Raw genomic sequence first — 17,438 nt, forward strand, 5'->3', positions numbered from 1 at the left:
GCAACAGAAGACTTCTGTGTTTCCTTTTTTCTAACATATGCCTCATGTTCTTTGACGCGAAATTTTAAGGCTCTCTTAGTTTGGCCAATGTAAATTAAACCGCACTGGCAAGGAATCCTATAAATACCCCAGGAATTCATATCCGGAATGGGGTCCTTGAGTATAGAAGTTGGAATTTTATTGATGGGAGAGTAAACAACCCGAAAGTTAAATTTCTGCAAAATATGTGCAACTTTATAGCTAATTGATGGAAAGAAGGGAATGACAACAGAATTTTTTTATAATCTCCTAAAATAAGAGTGTGGCTTTTAGTGTGTTGAGATGAGAATTTTTTAACTGCTTGATTAATAATGTTGGGTGAAAAGCCCCTGTCAATAGCTATTGCTTTTAAATAATTTAGTTCTTCATCAAGGGCTAGTTTGGAGGAGCAAACTTGAAGAGCACGGAAAACATAGGAATAAAATGAAGCTAACTTTTGTTTAGTCGGATGACATGATTTAAAGTGTGGTGGAAGGCAAACCGATGAAGGTTTACGGTAAACTGTAGTACTGAAGTTGGATGTGTTACGTGTGACCAGAATGTCGAGAAACGGAAGAGAATTGCAAGTCTCAAGTTCAAAAGTGAACTGAATAGCAGGATCAATAGAATTCATTATTGAAAGAACTCTATTTAAATCATCTTTATTACCTTTAAACAGGGTAAAAGTATCGTCTACGTAGCGGAACCATGCCGGGAAGTTTAAAGTTTCAAACAATTTTGATTCATAATAATGCATGTAGATATCAGCCAGGATGGGACTGAGGGGGCTTCCCATGGCTAATCCCTCAGTTTGCTTGTAATAATTGCTTCCCACTGGGTTCCACATCGACTAACCGAAATGGCACCGGTATGCACTGGTTGGCACCCACTTGGAGAGATACCGCCATGAAGGAGACTCGTTTCTGCAGTGTATTGTCGCCATTGATGAGACATGGGCACGAGCCTATGACCCTGAATTAAAGCATCAATCAAATTAATGGTGTCACCAAGGTTCGGCATGTCTACAAAAATTTCGACAGGAACCCAGTCGGGTGAAGGTTATGCTGATTATGGCATACGACTGGGATGGTGTGATTCTTACACATGCTGTACCTGAAGGACAAACTGTCAACGCAGATTACTATTGCTGATTTCTACAGCACCATCTGCGTCCGGCTATGCGGCGCAAACGTCCACGTTTATTATTGCACAACAATCTCTCTATTGTATTGCATGACAATGCTCATTGCCATGTCGCAAACAATGTCACTCTCAATCAAAACCGTAAAAACAAACTTGTATTTAGCGTAAGTATAATGAAACACTCAATCGATTTCGAGGGTAGCTATTTGAAGTTCAGATTTTGAGCGGGAAGGTGCATTTGCCCCTCGCTCCCTATTTTAACTTCGCTAATTTTCTTGTCCTTTATGCTTGATCAGATAGCCCCTGGCTCAGTAAAAGTAGACGGCCAATGCAACTCTGATTAAAAATCCAGTTATAACCACGTGCAGTGCTGATAAGGACCATGTGTTTCTGAGACTCCTTCTTCTTTATTTTCTTCTTTCTAGGTATTTCTCTCTCTTGATGAGGAGGGACCTTTAGCTGCCCTCGAAATCGATTGAGTGTTTCATTATACTTACGCTAAATACAAGGTTGTTTTTACGATTTTGATTGTCACATAAGCGTGTTTCTCTTCTAGTCTAATGTCACTCTCCTTTTGCGACCGTTGCAGTGGGAAATCCTAGAACACCCTCCCTACTCACCTGACATGAGTCCTTGTGACTTCGATCTGTTTCCGAAGTTGAAGGAATCCCTCCAAGGTCGTCGATTTCATGATGTTTCATCTGTACTCCATGCAGTAGGGCGCTTGGTCGTTCACATCAACAATCAACACCTTGCCACTGGTCTACAACTGCTTCCCGACATTTGGCAAAAGGTTATAAGCTTTGCTGGTGACTACATAGAAGGACTGTAATGCAATTTTACTTGTAAGTTTATTAAAAACTGATTTATACCTATGTTGCCATTACTTAATTTACAGCCCTTGTAGTAGTTGGTCGAACCGCCCCTGGCGGCAACACATGCTTGAATTCATCGATGAAAAAACATCAATATGAGAAGCTTTAAAATTATTTCCTCGAATGCAAATGGCTTAAATAACAAAAAGGATGAATTGGGTGATCTTATTCTTGAATTAGAACCAGATGTTCTGTTAATACAAGAGACTCACTTACAACCTGCAAACAAAGTACTTTATGCAAATTATGCTACTTTCAGATTTGATAGAACTACAGGGCGAGGAGGTGAAATTATTACTTTCGTTAAAAGGAGTATACAGCATCAACTTAAACAAAACCAATCTACTTCTTTTGAGAGTAATTCTATTGAAATTGAAATTGAATTTAAAAAATTCATAATCTCCGATATTTATATTCCACCGAATCATAAACCAATTATGGCTGAAATCTTTTGGACTCTAATTATTCCTCTCTTTTAGGTGGTGATTTTAATGCGAAACATCAATGTTGGAATCCTGGTGCAAGCAATAGAAAAGGTACTGAAATTTTCAATTTGATCCAAATTAAAAAATTATGTTATATATGCTTCTGATGAACCAACATATTTTGGTTACCATAGGTCCTCCATCATTGACTTTTTTCTTTCAAATAACCTCAGTTACTATAGTCAAACTTCCATTATTCCTGCTTTATCTTCTGATCATAATCCTATCTTTCTTGAAGTTAATATCAACTGCTTCCTTCCTGCATTAGGTCGCAGCATTGGAATTACCAATTGGAATAAATATTCTCAAATTCTGACTGAAACCATACCAGGAAATCTTTGCATTAGCAGTAAAGAAGCCTTAAACACGGAAATTCAAAATTTTACCAACAGTGTTGAACAAGCTTTAAGTTCTGCTACCAATAAATTCATCAGTAAGCATCATTTTCTTCCTCTTCCGAATAACATCAGGCAAAATATTAAATAAAAAAATTGCATACAGAAATTATGCTCACCTAAATGCTCTTTAAAGGATCATTAAAAAAGATATCAGAGAATTTAAATCTCAACGGTGGAGCAACTTCTTAAACACTCTTGCTGCTGAAGACAATTACCTCTATGACATTGCTCGTAAACTCAAAAAGCCTTTCAAGCAGATTCCTCCACTTCATGGTTGCAATGGACTTGTTTATTCTGATGAAGATAAAGCCAATACTTTCGCTGACATTTGTGAAGATACCTTTACTCCCAATGCTTACCCGTATGATAATGATCATATCACCAAAGTCAATAGCATGGTATCTTCTTTCCTTAATAACCCTGAACCACTTAATTTCACCTTTCTCGCTTCTCCAAGAATTATTGTAGATTTTAATAGCTCTTTAAAAACATATAAAGCTGCTGGATGTGATGGCATTTCTTCCAAAGCACTCAAGCATCTTCCAATTAATGCAATTATGTGCTTTAATGCAATTACGTGCTTAACTAAAAAGCAACAAGGAAAGAGAATGCCAATTTCAACTGTAAAAATTACCGTAATTTCCGGAAGAAACGCCGCAGCGTTTATATGTTTAAAACTTAAATTTTCACCAGGTGCGGCATTTGGTTCAGTAAAAATAAAATACTTCCTATGATGGTCATTGTACATAGTTTGGATGGCCTTGTCATTGTACATAGACTGGTGCTGTTCCCACACAAAAGACCACTCAGTTGCTTTTTGCGAACGTTATTTTGTTTACATTCTTTCCCTTGAACGGTCCTACATGCCTTATTCACCTCAAACAGAATCTCAGAACAATAACTTTCTTCCCCCTTTCAAATCAACATTCTCACCAGTTTGAATAGTCTCTCTCCTCTGCCATTCGATGAATCTTCCAAGACCCATCCTCTCCCCAACCCTGCCTTTTCTGCAATTTTTTTTCATAGGTGGACACGACTCCACCTGCCTCGCAATAACGAACTCTGATGTATTTCCCCTTCAGCATGAATTGATTTTTCTTGGCATTCTGCCAGATACAGATCCCCTCAGTTTGGGTACAAGTACTTGTTGGATAGTTTTTAAGTAAGAAGGGAGTGGAAAGTTTTAGAAAATGGCACCTAAATGGCACAGAAGCTATACTGCTAGTTTTAAGCTTAATGTAATTTCTTATGCTGAACAAATTGGAAATAGGGCAGCAGCTCAAGAGTTTGAAGTGGACGAGAGATGTATTCAACGTTGGAGAACTGAAAAAGAACTTCTTAAAAATATGCCACAACAGAAACGAGCCCAAAGAAGTGGTACTGTAAGGTGACCGAATCTAGAGGACGACCTTGCAAACTGGATAAAGGAGCAACAAGGAAAGAGAATGCCAATTTCGACTGTAAAAATTCACTTACAAGCAAAATTTATAGCAAAGCAAATGAACATAAATGATTTCAAAGGAGGGCCTTGCTGGTGTAGCAGATTTATGAAAAGAAAAAATATTTCTGTGCATACTAGAACAACAGCCGGGCAACAATTACCAATGGACTAGCAGGATAAAAAGGCATCTTTTTTAAAATATGTGACAGATATTATTGACAAAAAAAAAAAAAAACTTCTTCGGTCACAGATAATAAATATGGATGAAACGCTGTTAGTTTTTGACTCTTTTGCAAACAGAACTGTTGATGAAACTGGTACAAAAACTGTATCTGTGCTTATGACGGGGCATGAAAGAACATCCTTTACATGTGTGTTAGCTTGTGCCACGAACGGTGACAAGCTAAAGCTGATGATCATTTTTAAACGAAAGACTATTCTGAAGAGAGATTTTCCTAATGACGTATTTATTTGTGCAAACGAGAATGGCTGGATGTGCCAGACAATCATGCATGAGTGACTACAAACAGTTTGGCAGTGTCGTAAAGGATCTTTTTCCCAATCAAAAGGGTTATTGATAATGGATTCCATGCGTGCCCATTTACTTGAGTCAGTGAAAACCAGATGTCAAAAATTGTCTACGACCGTAGCAATAATTCCTGGTGGTTTGACAAAAATCTTACAACCACTAGATTTGTCAGGTAATAAATCCTTCAAAGTTGAAGTCCAAAAGTGGTGGAAGTATTGGATGAGTGAAGAATTGCATTCGTATACCAAAAGCAGTAAAATGCGTAGAGCATCTTATGAAGAAGTTGCAAAGTGGGTAGGAAGTGCGTGGAAATCAGTAAAAACATCGTCAACAACAGCAGGGTTCAAAGAAGCTGAAATTATATTCTTAGATAAAAAGACTGTAAGCCAAGAGGATGAATGTGACGATCTGGAAGACTTGGACTTAGATCAGGATTTACTAAATCTTTTTAATTCAGAAAGTGAAGAATCATATTTTGATGGCTTCATATGATTTATAGTTTGCTGTAATTCCTTTTGTAAGTAAAATTTAAAATTTCCTTTTGTAATCCAAATTTAACATTTCGTTGTTGCAACATTTTTTATAATATAGTCTGAGTATTACAAATATGGACTTCTTTAGTGTGTAAATATAAGTATATACGTGAACGTAAATATATTTTCAACATTTCTTACCTTTAATTTATTTTTGAGTTATAGTTTCATTTCATGCATTTTTCTTAACTGATATGTCACATATCAGGACTTAGGTTGAGATTTTGCATCTATACGGCCCACGTCGATGTCACACGCAATTTAATCTATTCCGGCATTTATGCTGATGCGGCTTTTCTTCCGGAAATTATGGTAACTGAATTATCAAACTCTCTTATGGAAACATGCAGTTATTGTTGTTTTCCCTAAGCCTCATCAAAGTTCTACTTTTCTTCAAAATTATTGGCCTATCAGTTTATTTAATCAAATTTTAAAATTGCTGAAAAAATTATTCTGTTTTATATTAATCGAATCATGCCTCCTAGCTCTTATACTCCTGATGAACAATTTGTATTCAGACATCTGCACAGCACCAATTATCTGCTTCTCTGCATTTTCACTTACATTACTGATGGATTCAATTACAAATATCCTACCGCCGCAATTTTCTTGGACCATATTTTTCTTTACAATATTTATACTCAAGACATTCTAAAAGAATCTCATATTACTATTCCCTCATTTGCCAACGATACCGCTATCCTAACTCAAGCTTCAACTATCAATACTGTACAAATTTTTCTACAAAACTATTTGGAGCTTCTTGAAAACTGGATGACACTGTGGAGAATTGCTGTCAACCAAAGCCATTATTTCCAGAAAAGAACAAACAAACTTCCTTCCACCTAATCCCATCTTCTTTGACGACGATATTCAGTGGACAGATCAAGTGAAGTGTCTAGGAGTCACACTTGACAAAAAACTCACTTTTTGGCAACATTAACACGAAACTGCCAGGAAATTCAATATCTCAATAGCTACTATGCGTCCTCTCCTCAACAGCCATAGCAATCTGACTACAATTATCAACAATAAACTTGTTTTACACAAGTCCATCCTTAGACCTATTTTACTTTACGCCAGTCCGGTATGGGGTCACGCCGCTAAAACCCACATAAAAAAGATACAAGTTATTCAAAATAGAATTCTTCATGAAATTATTAATGCACCCTGTTTCATCCCAAATTCATATATTCACAGAGATCTTCAAACTGATACTATACAAAATTACATAAAAAAACTTGCAACATTTTTTTTTCCCTTTCTGTACTATTACATCCAAACAGCTGTATCAGTTTTTTGCGATGCTCATCTTTTCCTAGAGAAAAACACAAATATCCTTCGGATATTCTTACCTAACATTTTGTTAATTATTTGAAGTACTTACTACCTTACTGATCCAACTTTTTTCACATCGCTTGTCTATTTTCATTCATTACATCTTTCTTCACTGACTGATGGCGGCTAAGTGAAATATCCCATTCTACCATCTTGGTTCTTCTTATCAATCTTTCATTGTTCCAGACATTCTTTTATCTGATGCAGAGTAAAAGCGCGCTGTCACTCTCTTTCCATTCGACACAAGCAACAAGCAAGGAGTGATAGAGGTTCCTAATGTCATCCTGCGACACATTATCCTAGGCATTCATCAGTTGTTGTTCCATATCTGCGATATTTTGTGGTGCCCGAATCTGGTGGCCTAACATGCTCAATTGGTGAAAGGTCTGGTGACCTTGCTGGCCAAGAAAGAGTGTTAACCGTTAAGAGATATGCAAGCTGTATGTGGCCTGGCATTATCTCGTTGGAAAATGGCTTCAGGATGACGTGCCATGAATGGTAATGCAACCGACCGCAGCATGGTATCAACATATCGTTGATCGTAAGATGTACGGAGGATGACTAAAGATGATCTGCTATCATAAGAAATAGCGCCCCACACCATCACATCAAGGGTTATGGCTGTATGCCTTTGTAAAACAAAGGCTGATTGGGACCACTAGCCTCCTCCTCTCCAGACAAGAACATGGTGGCCATCTGCTTCAAGAGTGAAGCGGGATTCATCACTGAACACTATACGATGTCACTCTGATGGGAGCTATGATGATCCTGCGACACCACTCCAGACAACTCTGCCAATGTTGTGGGGTCGAAGGCAAACGTCTTAAAAGTCTCTGTGAGTGTAACCCCGCCTCAGACAAGCGCCGTGAAAGGGTGGATGGTATCACGGGAGGTACAGACGTGGCTGTAGTGTGTTGAATAGTCGACAATGATACCATTGGGACAGTTCAGGCCTGGAGAACAATCATCTTACCTTGCCTTGCATTTGTGCTCCTTGGCCTTGCAGAGCTTTCAGTTTGTCGGCAATTTCCTTGTAGCAACCATTGCTGCCAACCTCTTTGCACAGCAGTATCTGCATGCTGCAGGTGGCGCCTATTGCTCAGTATGACGACCCAGCTTCACGCAACCCTACATTGTGACCACATTCGAAGTCGTTTAGTTGTCTGTAAGGTCTTCGATACTGTCGTAATGGCATCTTTAGTTGCTTCTTTACGGAATTACAACGGCAGCAACAAAAGAAGATAAATTTTCCACCTCTGTTACTGGTTTTATACTTTGTGAATTGCGCACTAGAAATGCATGCTATGATCAAAATTCCTGTTTATTTACCTTGAAACTTTGATCATTTGCATGTTCGATCAAGATGTGTTTGAATACCAAATTTCATCACAATCGCAAAAGTCCTTCTTGGTGCTTAATTTTTTTTTTTTTTTTTTTCCAAAAAAGTGTATTATTGAGGCAAAATTTAATATTGTTTCCTTTAAAGTTATAAAATAAATAAAAAAAAAAAATTTAAAAACTGGTTGAAAGAAATTTTAGTTAAAAAAATAATGTACTTATTTAATTCACTGATTTTTAACTTATAATTAATTTGTACTGAAATGCATAAAAAGAGTTTCAGTATATAAGATCACACATTACTCATATTTTTAAGTGCATACATAAAAATGGTACCTTCTGATTATCTGTAACCCTACAAAAAGTTCTTATGGTGACTTTGTGACAAGGTGGAAACTGTATGTTTGGCTATCTTTACAGCTAGGTACAGTTCTCTTCATAAATAAATTTATGAACAGAACTGTTAAATAAATAAATAAATAAATAATAATAATAATAAAAAGCAAAAATCTATATGGCTATGTTTACATTTTAACAGCTGTTTAGCAAAATGATGATTGTGTGTAATAATGACTGTAAATGCACAGTGTGTAATCCACGTGTACTCAATCCTATATATGGTATGGACATGCATAAGCTGCAGGTGTGGGGTTGAAATTGGGTATTGAGAGACTGAGATCATATGAAAGCTGTATCACAATACCATCCATTTGGAGAATTTTAACTATTTTGAAAGTATCTGCTTTATGCAATTTATTTATTTATTTGTAGCCGATTCTAAACAGAAGGAATTTAAAAGTATTAGGTGTTAGAATGGAGAAAGGGTGCTAACTAAGAAATATGCTATTTATTAAATAATATTAAGCTCAGGTAAAACTTTACTTTTGCATTATAGTACATTATAAGTCTAAGGTATAATTTGAATATAAAATAGCTTTTTCTGCTCCTGAAAAATGCGTTGGAATTATTATAAGCCTTCAAGTCAATCTGTCTGCAACCATATTTAAAAATAATTAATGAATATTTTATTTAGAAGCAATGTGATTTTGATGCATAAATAATATAATTAACAGATTATAGAGGAAAACAGTGATACCAAGTGCTTTAAGAAAACCTCAATAATGTACAATATAAATTACACTTTTTCTCTGTCTCTTTATTTAGGCTTTTTTTAAGTATTTCACATGCATACTTATCATATAACATGTACAATTTAACAAATTATTAAAGACTGAATTAAGATATAAACAATGTAAGTATATTGCAAGGAGAAAGTTAAGTGCATTTTTTTATTTTTTATTTATGAAATGTTTTACAAGAACTTCTTATAAAAAAAAGACAAAATTCAAAAGCAATGATTAAATAATATGTTATTTTCTTACTTGTTCTCCTATTGGCATTGCTCCATATAAAGGAACAACAAACATTTTCTTAACATCACTTTTGTTCTTAAGGTCCCGAGCATAATCTCTAGAATATATTTTTTGAAAGGAATAGAATGTTAGTGAAACTGTATAACACATCTCATTTTCATAAGTAACACATCTCATTTTATATGAACAAAGTAAAATGCTTTTTAAAAAAAAGAATAAAACACTTACATAAGCATTGCTGTGGCTTGCTCTACTTCATCTTGTCCAGTTAAAAAGATTAAAATATCGCCAGGTTGTTCATTGATGTGTATTTTAATAGCTGTTTCAACAGATGCTTTAATATAATTAGGAAATGGTTCTATTGTATAATGAATATCTACAGGATAATTGCGTCCTTCAACACTTATAATCACGGCAGTGTCTTTGGACCTAAAATAAAAGCAAAAAAAGTAGTAATATTTGATTTAGTTTTTATTTGTCCAGTTCGATATATTGTCAGATTGCCCTTGAAACTGATAAGAGCTTTATTCAAAATCTATGCCTATGTCTAATTTTAAATAAGGTATTAGTTTATATCAAATTCAACAATGGACAAATCAGCGTGCCTTTACAAGTTCGGGTCTAAAACATGCACTATGACAGTGTTATAATTTGACAATAAATAGATAGCACAACTTAACATTCTAAGTGGCATAGCTTTTTGAATCTGCTTATGAAGAACTGTATTTAAACTGCATCTGTTAGCTGAACTTATATAATTAGTTAGTCTCTGTTTTCATGAACTTGCATTTTAAGATAATATTCAGATCATTAAAGAGAATTTTAAAAAAAATATTTTAAATTATTAGGTAATACACACCGAATAACAAAAATATTTCATGATTGAATAAAAGTGGTCATACAGACACGGAGTTGAGCGGTAGCAACAATGTGAGAAAGAGAATATGAGTGTTTAGTGGTGATGTGTTTCAATCTCACAGCATATGAGTGGACACCTATATGTAAACAATATGTTGAATTAGTAAATTTAAATTAAAAAAAATAACAGAGCATGTCAATATGAAAAGTCAAGCTAGATATCACACCTAACAATTGTAAGAAATTCAAATATAAATGATTACACTTATCAACATTATACATGTGATAAAAAGATATATTTTTTACTAATAAAACACAATTCTTGTGGGCCCTTCTCCATATTTTAAAATTTCCATTCAAACCGGCCAGCCATTCTCATGCATTTTAATTTCAACTTTATTTTTTTTGGTCTTCACTCTGATATAAACTTAAAATAATATTTATGATGAATAAAGTTAAGAACATTATTAGATTTTTCAGCTGGTATTTAATTACTTTATTCAACTTATCAAGTTTTTTACGATTCTAATGAATAAAATTTTTACTCAATAAGCAGCAATTAAAATAATTTTTTAAATTACTGCTTTGTATTAAAAAAAAAGAAAATGTTTATATACAAGATGGATCATTACTTTATTTTGTTGACACTCCTTAGAGTAAATTTTCCTCATAATTAAATCATACATAACAGTGAGGAATTTTATAGAATTTCTACAATTTTTTAAGTCTTAATATTCTATATAGTTCTTTTTCTCTTTAGTAATTTAACAGAAATGGGAAAATAAAAAGTTTTTTTAAGCATGATGAGGAAGTTTTACTTCATGAAAATTTTGAATAAAACAATGCTCTTTGCCCATAATTCTAGAAAGTATGTTCTAACTGAAATATGCATTCATTGCAATATAACTTCTTTAATCACGTAATCCTTACATCTTAGAGTGATTGAGTGGCCATACATGAAATGTTATCTAGTGACAGAATTAATTACATTGTACTAAAAGAGTTTATCATTTATTCTAATAAAATGAAAAATAATTTTTAAACTATTAAAGAAAATATAAAAATATATATGAAACAATATTACGAAATTCAGACAGTTCATGCAATTGTACATTAGTGGTCATGCCATTAAAAGGGCCAAATAATAAAAACATTTGAATACATAAATTAGCATTAACTTATACCACACATATACATTACTTTATACTTTAAAACCATCAAATGTGTGGGGTAGAAACCACGATCGGCAATTTTGTTTTATTGACAGATGTGAGAAATTTTTTATCACTCTCCAGTATTCATAAAACAATTTAAAAAAAGGTTTGATGTATATTTCTAGTATGTAAATTTATTCAGATTTAAGTTTAGAGATAAGGAAAATGCCGAGTACTGGAATTACTGGAATAATAAAAAGTAAAGAATTTAAATATACACACAAAATTATATACATTCACTTCCAAAAATTAAGCACGAAGATGTAAAATGCAAAAAATTCAACAAATACACAAAATTGACACAAAATTCGGCAAGAAAGTAGCATATATATTTATGCATAAAACAAAATCAATAATTATATACAGAAATGAAAATAATATTAAATTTTTATAAGTTATCAGATAATGAAATACTGGAGACTTAAACAGAATTATGTATAAAGTGAAAATAAATAGCATAAAATGGAAAAAAAGGACATTAATAGGGTATGTGATCCCCCCTCTCATCTGTATACAAAGTTTACACCTTATGACCATGCTTTCAATTAGGTGGTCAATCACTGCAGAATTAGGCAATCGCCATTCTTCTTGTAGAGCAGTTTCCAGCTCAATAAGAGTGGCTGGAAGTGGGAAACGTGAAGATACAGCATGGCCGAGAGCATTCCAAAGATTTTCAATGGGATTAAGGTCGGGAGAATATGCTGGCCATGCCATATGCGCAATCTCTTCACTCTCCAGGTAGTCATTGACGATGTCAGCTCTATGGAGATGTGCGTTATCGTCCATTAAAACAAAAGCAGGGCCAACTGCTGCAGCATACAATCTCACAATGGGTTCTAGGACTTCATCTTGATACCGAAAAGCCATCAATAAACCCCGTTTAAAGATGTGCAGGTCGGTGCAGTATCCTAATGAAACCCCTGCCCACACCATAATACTTCTGCCTCAGAATGTGTGATGTTCGATGATGTTTTAGGACTGATTGTGCGTTCGTTGTTCATGCCATATCCTTATACGATTGTCATCTGGCTCCAGATCAAATCTTGACTCATCAGTAAACATGACATTGCCCCAGTCAGACACATTCCAATTGACATGTTTCCGGCACCACTGTAATCGTGTCCCTCTAGATTGGATGTATAGAGGAACACAAACTCGAGGTACCCGGGCGTACAGTCCACTCATATGTAATCTTCGGCGTACAGTAGCTGCAGATATCACCTTACCAATGGATGCTGTAATCATAGATGTCACACATGTGGAGATCGCTCTGCGATTCCGCTTGGCTACAATAGCAATATATCGATCTTCCGCTGGGGTTGTAACCCTTGTGTGACCGGCTACGGGTCTTCGGACAACTGTCCGTGTGGTTTGGAATTGTTTTCCTAGACATGAAATTACAGAATGATGAACACCGAAGAAAAGAGCAACTTCTGTGATCGACCGTCCTGCTTCAATGCACCCCACAGCACGTCAGCGCTCAGAATCTTCCATTCGTCTTCTGGAAGTCATAGAAACACGTATGTCTCTAAAACAAATTGTATGAAAGTTTTAAACACCTTCTATCAGCACTTGCAATCAACTTCTGTAACCCTTCATAAAGCTGGCTTCTTATAAGACTGCCTTTTCTGCATATTTCTTGAAATGAAAGCGCGACTGGCTGTTACCTAACATATTTGCACACTTCCATCTACATCTGCAGCGAATTGCATCCCTTTCAATTCTGATTGGCTTCTGGAAATTAGCATTTTCCTCTCCGTGCTTAACTTTTGGAAGTGAGTGTATATAAAGAAATCAATTATACCTAAACTAAAACATATGTTACAAAATACAGAAACTCACTTGTCATCACTTTCATTTTTATTAAAAAATCTGTAAACTGTTTCAGCTTCAAATGTGGCTGATGATATGACTAATTTTAAATCTGGCCTTTTCTTTATAATTTTTTTCAATAACCCTAGTATGATATCACTATTCAGAGATCTTTCATGGATTTCATCTAGAATTAGCACAGAATAGCACTTTAACAACGGGTCTGACATCATTTCATTGATTAGCATACCTTCTGTCATATACTGTAAAAATAAAATAAAAGAAACAAAAATAAAAATAATAAACAATATAATAAAAATTATTGTACCAGCAATTAATTCTTATTTTCTGTTTAATAAAAAAGCAGCAATTTTCCCCCCTAGAAGTGCCATGATATTCTAAAAGTAAAATTCTAATAAATTTCCTACATAAATAAATTAAAGATAAATATGTGAATGTTAAATCTTTCTACATACTTTCTTGTTATTATGATCTCTGTCATATAAACAAAGCCAACTGCTTGTTAATAAACTGTATTAAAGCAATCCTTGCCAAGCAGTGAGGAGTCTTACTATGGTCCTAACCATAGTCACTTTAAAATTCACTTGTCACAAAGAGTTCTGAGTATGATTGCCATTTTGGTACAGTCCATTACCAAAACGGCTTTAGGAAAAATTTTAAAAACAGGGGCCATAATAATAAGAAAGAACCTCTTCCTATACCAGATATTAAATAAATTATGTAATAATTACATTTCAGAATATTAAAACAGCAGTACATAAAAACTGTTAAGAAAAAAGCAATGAATCATTTTACACACTTTCATTCATAATGTACATTTTAATGCAGCAAGATTATAATTATATTGAATAAAGCACAAAACTCATTGAAATATTAATGAAATAAAAGCTTAATTTTTTATATAACAAAACAATTCAGAATTTATTATACTTCATCTTCAGAGTTTAATACACTCAAAAGTCGTTAATCCGGACTCGTCGGGACTTCGGCGATTCCGGATTATCGATTTTTCCGGATTATAGATCATCAGTTTAAATCTGGTAAGATGGCATGCAGAAATTATAAAATTAAAAATTTGAAACCGTAATTTACGAAATAAAGAACAATTATGATCTAAAGTGTATCAAAATTTACAAAAAAAAAGCTTAATATTTATTTGTTTACTTTATTAAACATTTCTTTCAATGTAAGTTGTTTAAGTTGCTTCATTTTTTATGTGATAATACATTCTCTTTAATTCTATAAACAGACATAATTTCTTGTTCAGTTACAAAGTTCCGCTGTTCAAGTACTATAATTGCTGTGTCGAGAATACCGACAAATTTGTCAATCGAAATTTTTTCGTTTTCAATAACCTCTGTCACTTTCTTCACTATCGGAAGCGAATTATAATGACGAGGCATTTGAGTTAAATCATATCAAAGACGGAGTACATCGAGATGAAATACTACATTTAGTAAGCAATTATAAGCCAAATAAAATAAAAACATCTGCCCTGAAGATAAGGATAGAGCTGACAGATCAACTTCCAATTCATTGCGCGCTGCGGCGTTAAAGATAAACAAAGTTTAGATAAACAAACGTTAAGAATTAGATAAACAAAGGATATGCCTTTATCCCTTTTTTGCAGCCACTCCACTTTTTGTTTAATGGACTCTGAACATTACTTTCGCTTTGTAGATACTTTACGTATTAGTAAATATATATCGGAAATTCTATTTGACATAAGCGAAAGTTCAAGCTTACTTTTATAAAATTGCTGTAACAGTCTGCAAAAAATAATAAGCCGGATCCAATTCGAAGATTAAGGAACAACGCAATCTGCAACATTAACTGAAATAGATAATTAGATAATTTTAGCTTAGCTTATACCGTCCATTATACATTAAACGCGCATTCGTAAACGTATTTTGCGCACGCGCACACGCAAATTCGCAGCCGTAAAGGTCTTACATGCATGCGTCAACGTGATGCATGCGCAGAAAGTTTGTGGTTTTGAGGTCTGGATTATAGATCATTCCGGATTATGGGTGTCCGAATTAACGACTTTTGACTGTAATATGTGTAGAAGTTATTATTATTTACTTTTTGCATTAATATTCTTTTGTACTGGCAACTTATGCTATCACTAAATTATATATATATATATATATATATATATATAAAAAGAGAGGCAAATATCCTAATTCAAAACAATATGCAAAAAACATTTTGCTTTGTATTTTTAATTTATTACATTTGAAATAAAATAAGAGGGAAGGAAGTTTAGAAAACCCTTTCAGTGAAAACTTAGATTATTTTCAAAATACTAACTTCAGGAAAATAAAATTAGGAATCATAAGGCTCAATTATGAGTTTGAAAAAAAAAAATGTTTCTAAAAAGCCCATATTGAAATCATGTGCAATGTCTATTGTGTCATTCAACATCAGCCATTTGTTAGCAAAAAAATGTAAACCATTTTCTGATGGAGAATTTATTAAAGAAACTTTCTTGTAAATGTTATATAACCGTTTTAATGTACTTAAGAAAAAGACTGAAATTATTACTGCAATTAAAGAAGATTTACAATTCTCTTGAAATACTGTAATGCAGCGGATTAAAAACTAAAATGTAACATTAATAATGAGTTCATTGGAACTTGTTCTGGAATACAGCTGTCTTGCTATGGAAACTGCTTCCAGAATAGTGGTAGAGCTACCCATTGTTTGATGGATCTTGATACTTGTTAGAAAGTTAGCTAACTTCTTGCTTCAGTCCAAAGTAGGCTTTGCTGTTGTAATCACATCTTAATTTTAGCATACTAGCAAGCCGTTGTTATTCTCAGTTGATGACAAGCTGAACAGTTTAGTTCGATTCTACTTTTAGCTGTATTACTGATAATCATGTTTAATAAACATTTATGCTGCATTTTTTACTTATTTTGTGTATTACTAGTAACAAGTAGCAATAAGCAATAACTCACTAATCTCTGGACATAATTTCAATGAATAACTGTTAGGTATACAAACAGTCAGATTTAAATTTCATCGTAAAAGTAATACATTCTCATGGCAGCCACTTTGAAAGTGATCAACACTTCTGAGAACATAAATAAACTTCCATACTGAGAACGTCTTTGATACTCACATTCCCTAACATAACCACAGAAGACTAAATAATTTAGAATTGTGAATGGTCATCTTTGGTTTCATTGCATACATTATGAAATGTTAGAGTACATTTAGAATATTTTGGTAGGGTAAGGTTTACCAAAGTACAGAAGGGCAAGGTTGCACAAGTCCTACCACCACTTAAGCCGTACTTTTCAAATATTAGGCGTAACATCACATCAACTATGCCTCTTACAGCAAAACAAGTTACCTCATAATTTCTCACATTGTGTTCACACCAGCAAAACATGTCAAGCATAATGTTTCACATTGTGTTCATCTCCCTGTAATATTTGTGAGGAAAATCGTGAAAAGAATATGATTCAGTGCCTAAAATACAAAGGATGGGTACATGGCTTTAGTGTTGGAATTGAGAAGAAAATTAAAAAATACCTTTGTGATCATTGTTGCAATTAATTGTATAAATAAATAGAGAAAAAGAAAGTTTTATATTAATTGTCCAATTTTAAATGCTGTACAATTTAAACTATAGGTGGTATGACTTAGAATACTGTTATCTAAGTCGTATTACATTCATTAAGTTTAGTACAAAGAGTAAACTGTATGGAATTTTATTGTAGTAAATATCAGCAATGATAACACAAGATATTATTGCCACACATATTTTTTACTTTTTTCATAGATATGATACATAGCTATTTTTTCTTAGGGAGTACAACTTACAAAAACCTTACTCTATATTATAAAAATATATTCACATCTTAGTTCCCAAATCTATAAAATTTCTGACTATGCAATGAGCAGGAAACAAAATTACTTTTCTGAATTTGTTTTCTCATAAAATATTGTAACTATTCTTAAGTGCTATTTAAAGACTCCTAAAATCTATTATATAGAAATACAGCAAACACCCATCAGAATCTGAAATCTCCACTATCTCTCAGATGTTAG

At 33.7% G+C, this 17,438-nt stretch overlaps 1 protein-coding gene across 6 annotated transcripts in view; it reads right to left on the reverse strand.

The window, feature by feature from the left end:
- LOC118202617 (putative ATP-dependent RNA helicase DHX35) overlaps nt 1-17,438 on the reverse strand; it is a 109,298-nt gene that overhangs the window by 48,047 nt on the left and 43,813 nt on the right. For all 6 annotated transcript variants that reach the window (XM_085827584.1, XM_085827574.1, XM_085827578.1 and 3 more), the window contains 3 exons: nt 13,386-13,618; nt 9,700-9,900; nt 9,481-9,568 (listed from right to left, as the gene is read on the reverse strand). In XM_085827584.1, the coding sequence (XP_085683710.1) occupies nt 9,481-9,568; nt 9,700-9,900; nt 13,386-13,618 (522 nt within the window). The remainder of the gene's footprint in view (nt 1-9,480; nt 9,569-9,699; nt 9,901-13,385; nt 13,619-17,438) is intronic.

The sequence above is a fragment of the Stegodyphus dumicola genome, chromosome 1 (genome assembly GCF_044657685.1).
Source record: "Stegodyphus dumicola isolate Sdum_Otavi_A_Nest chromosome 1, ASM4465768v1".
NCBI classification, from domain to species: domain Eukaryota; kingdom Metazoa; phylum Arthropoda; class Arachnida; order Araneae; family Eresidae; genus Stegodyphus; species Stegodyphus dumicola.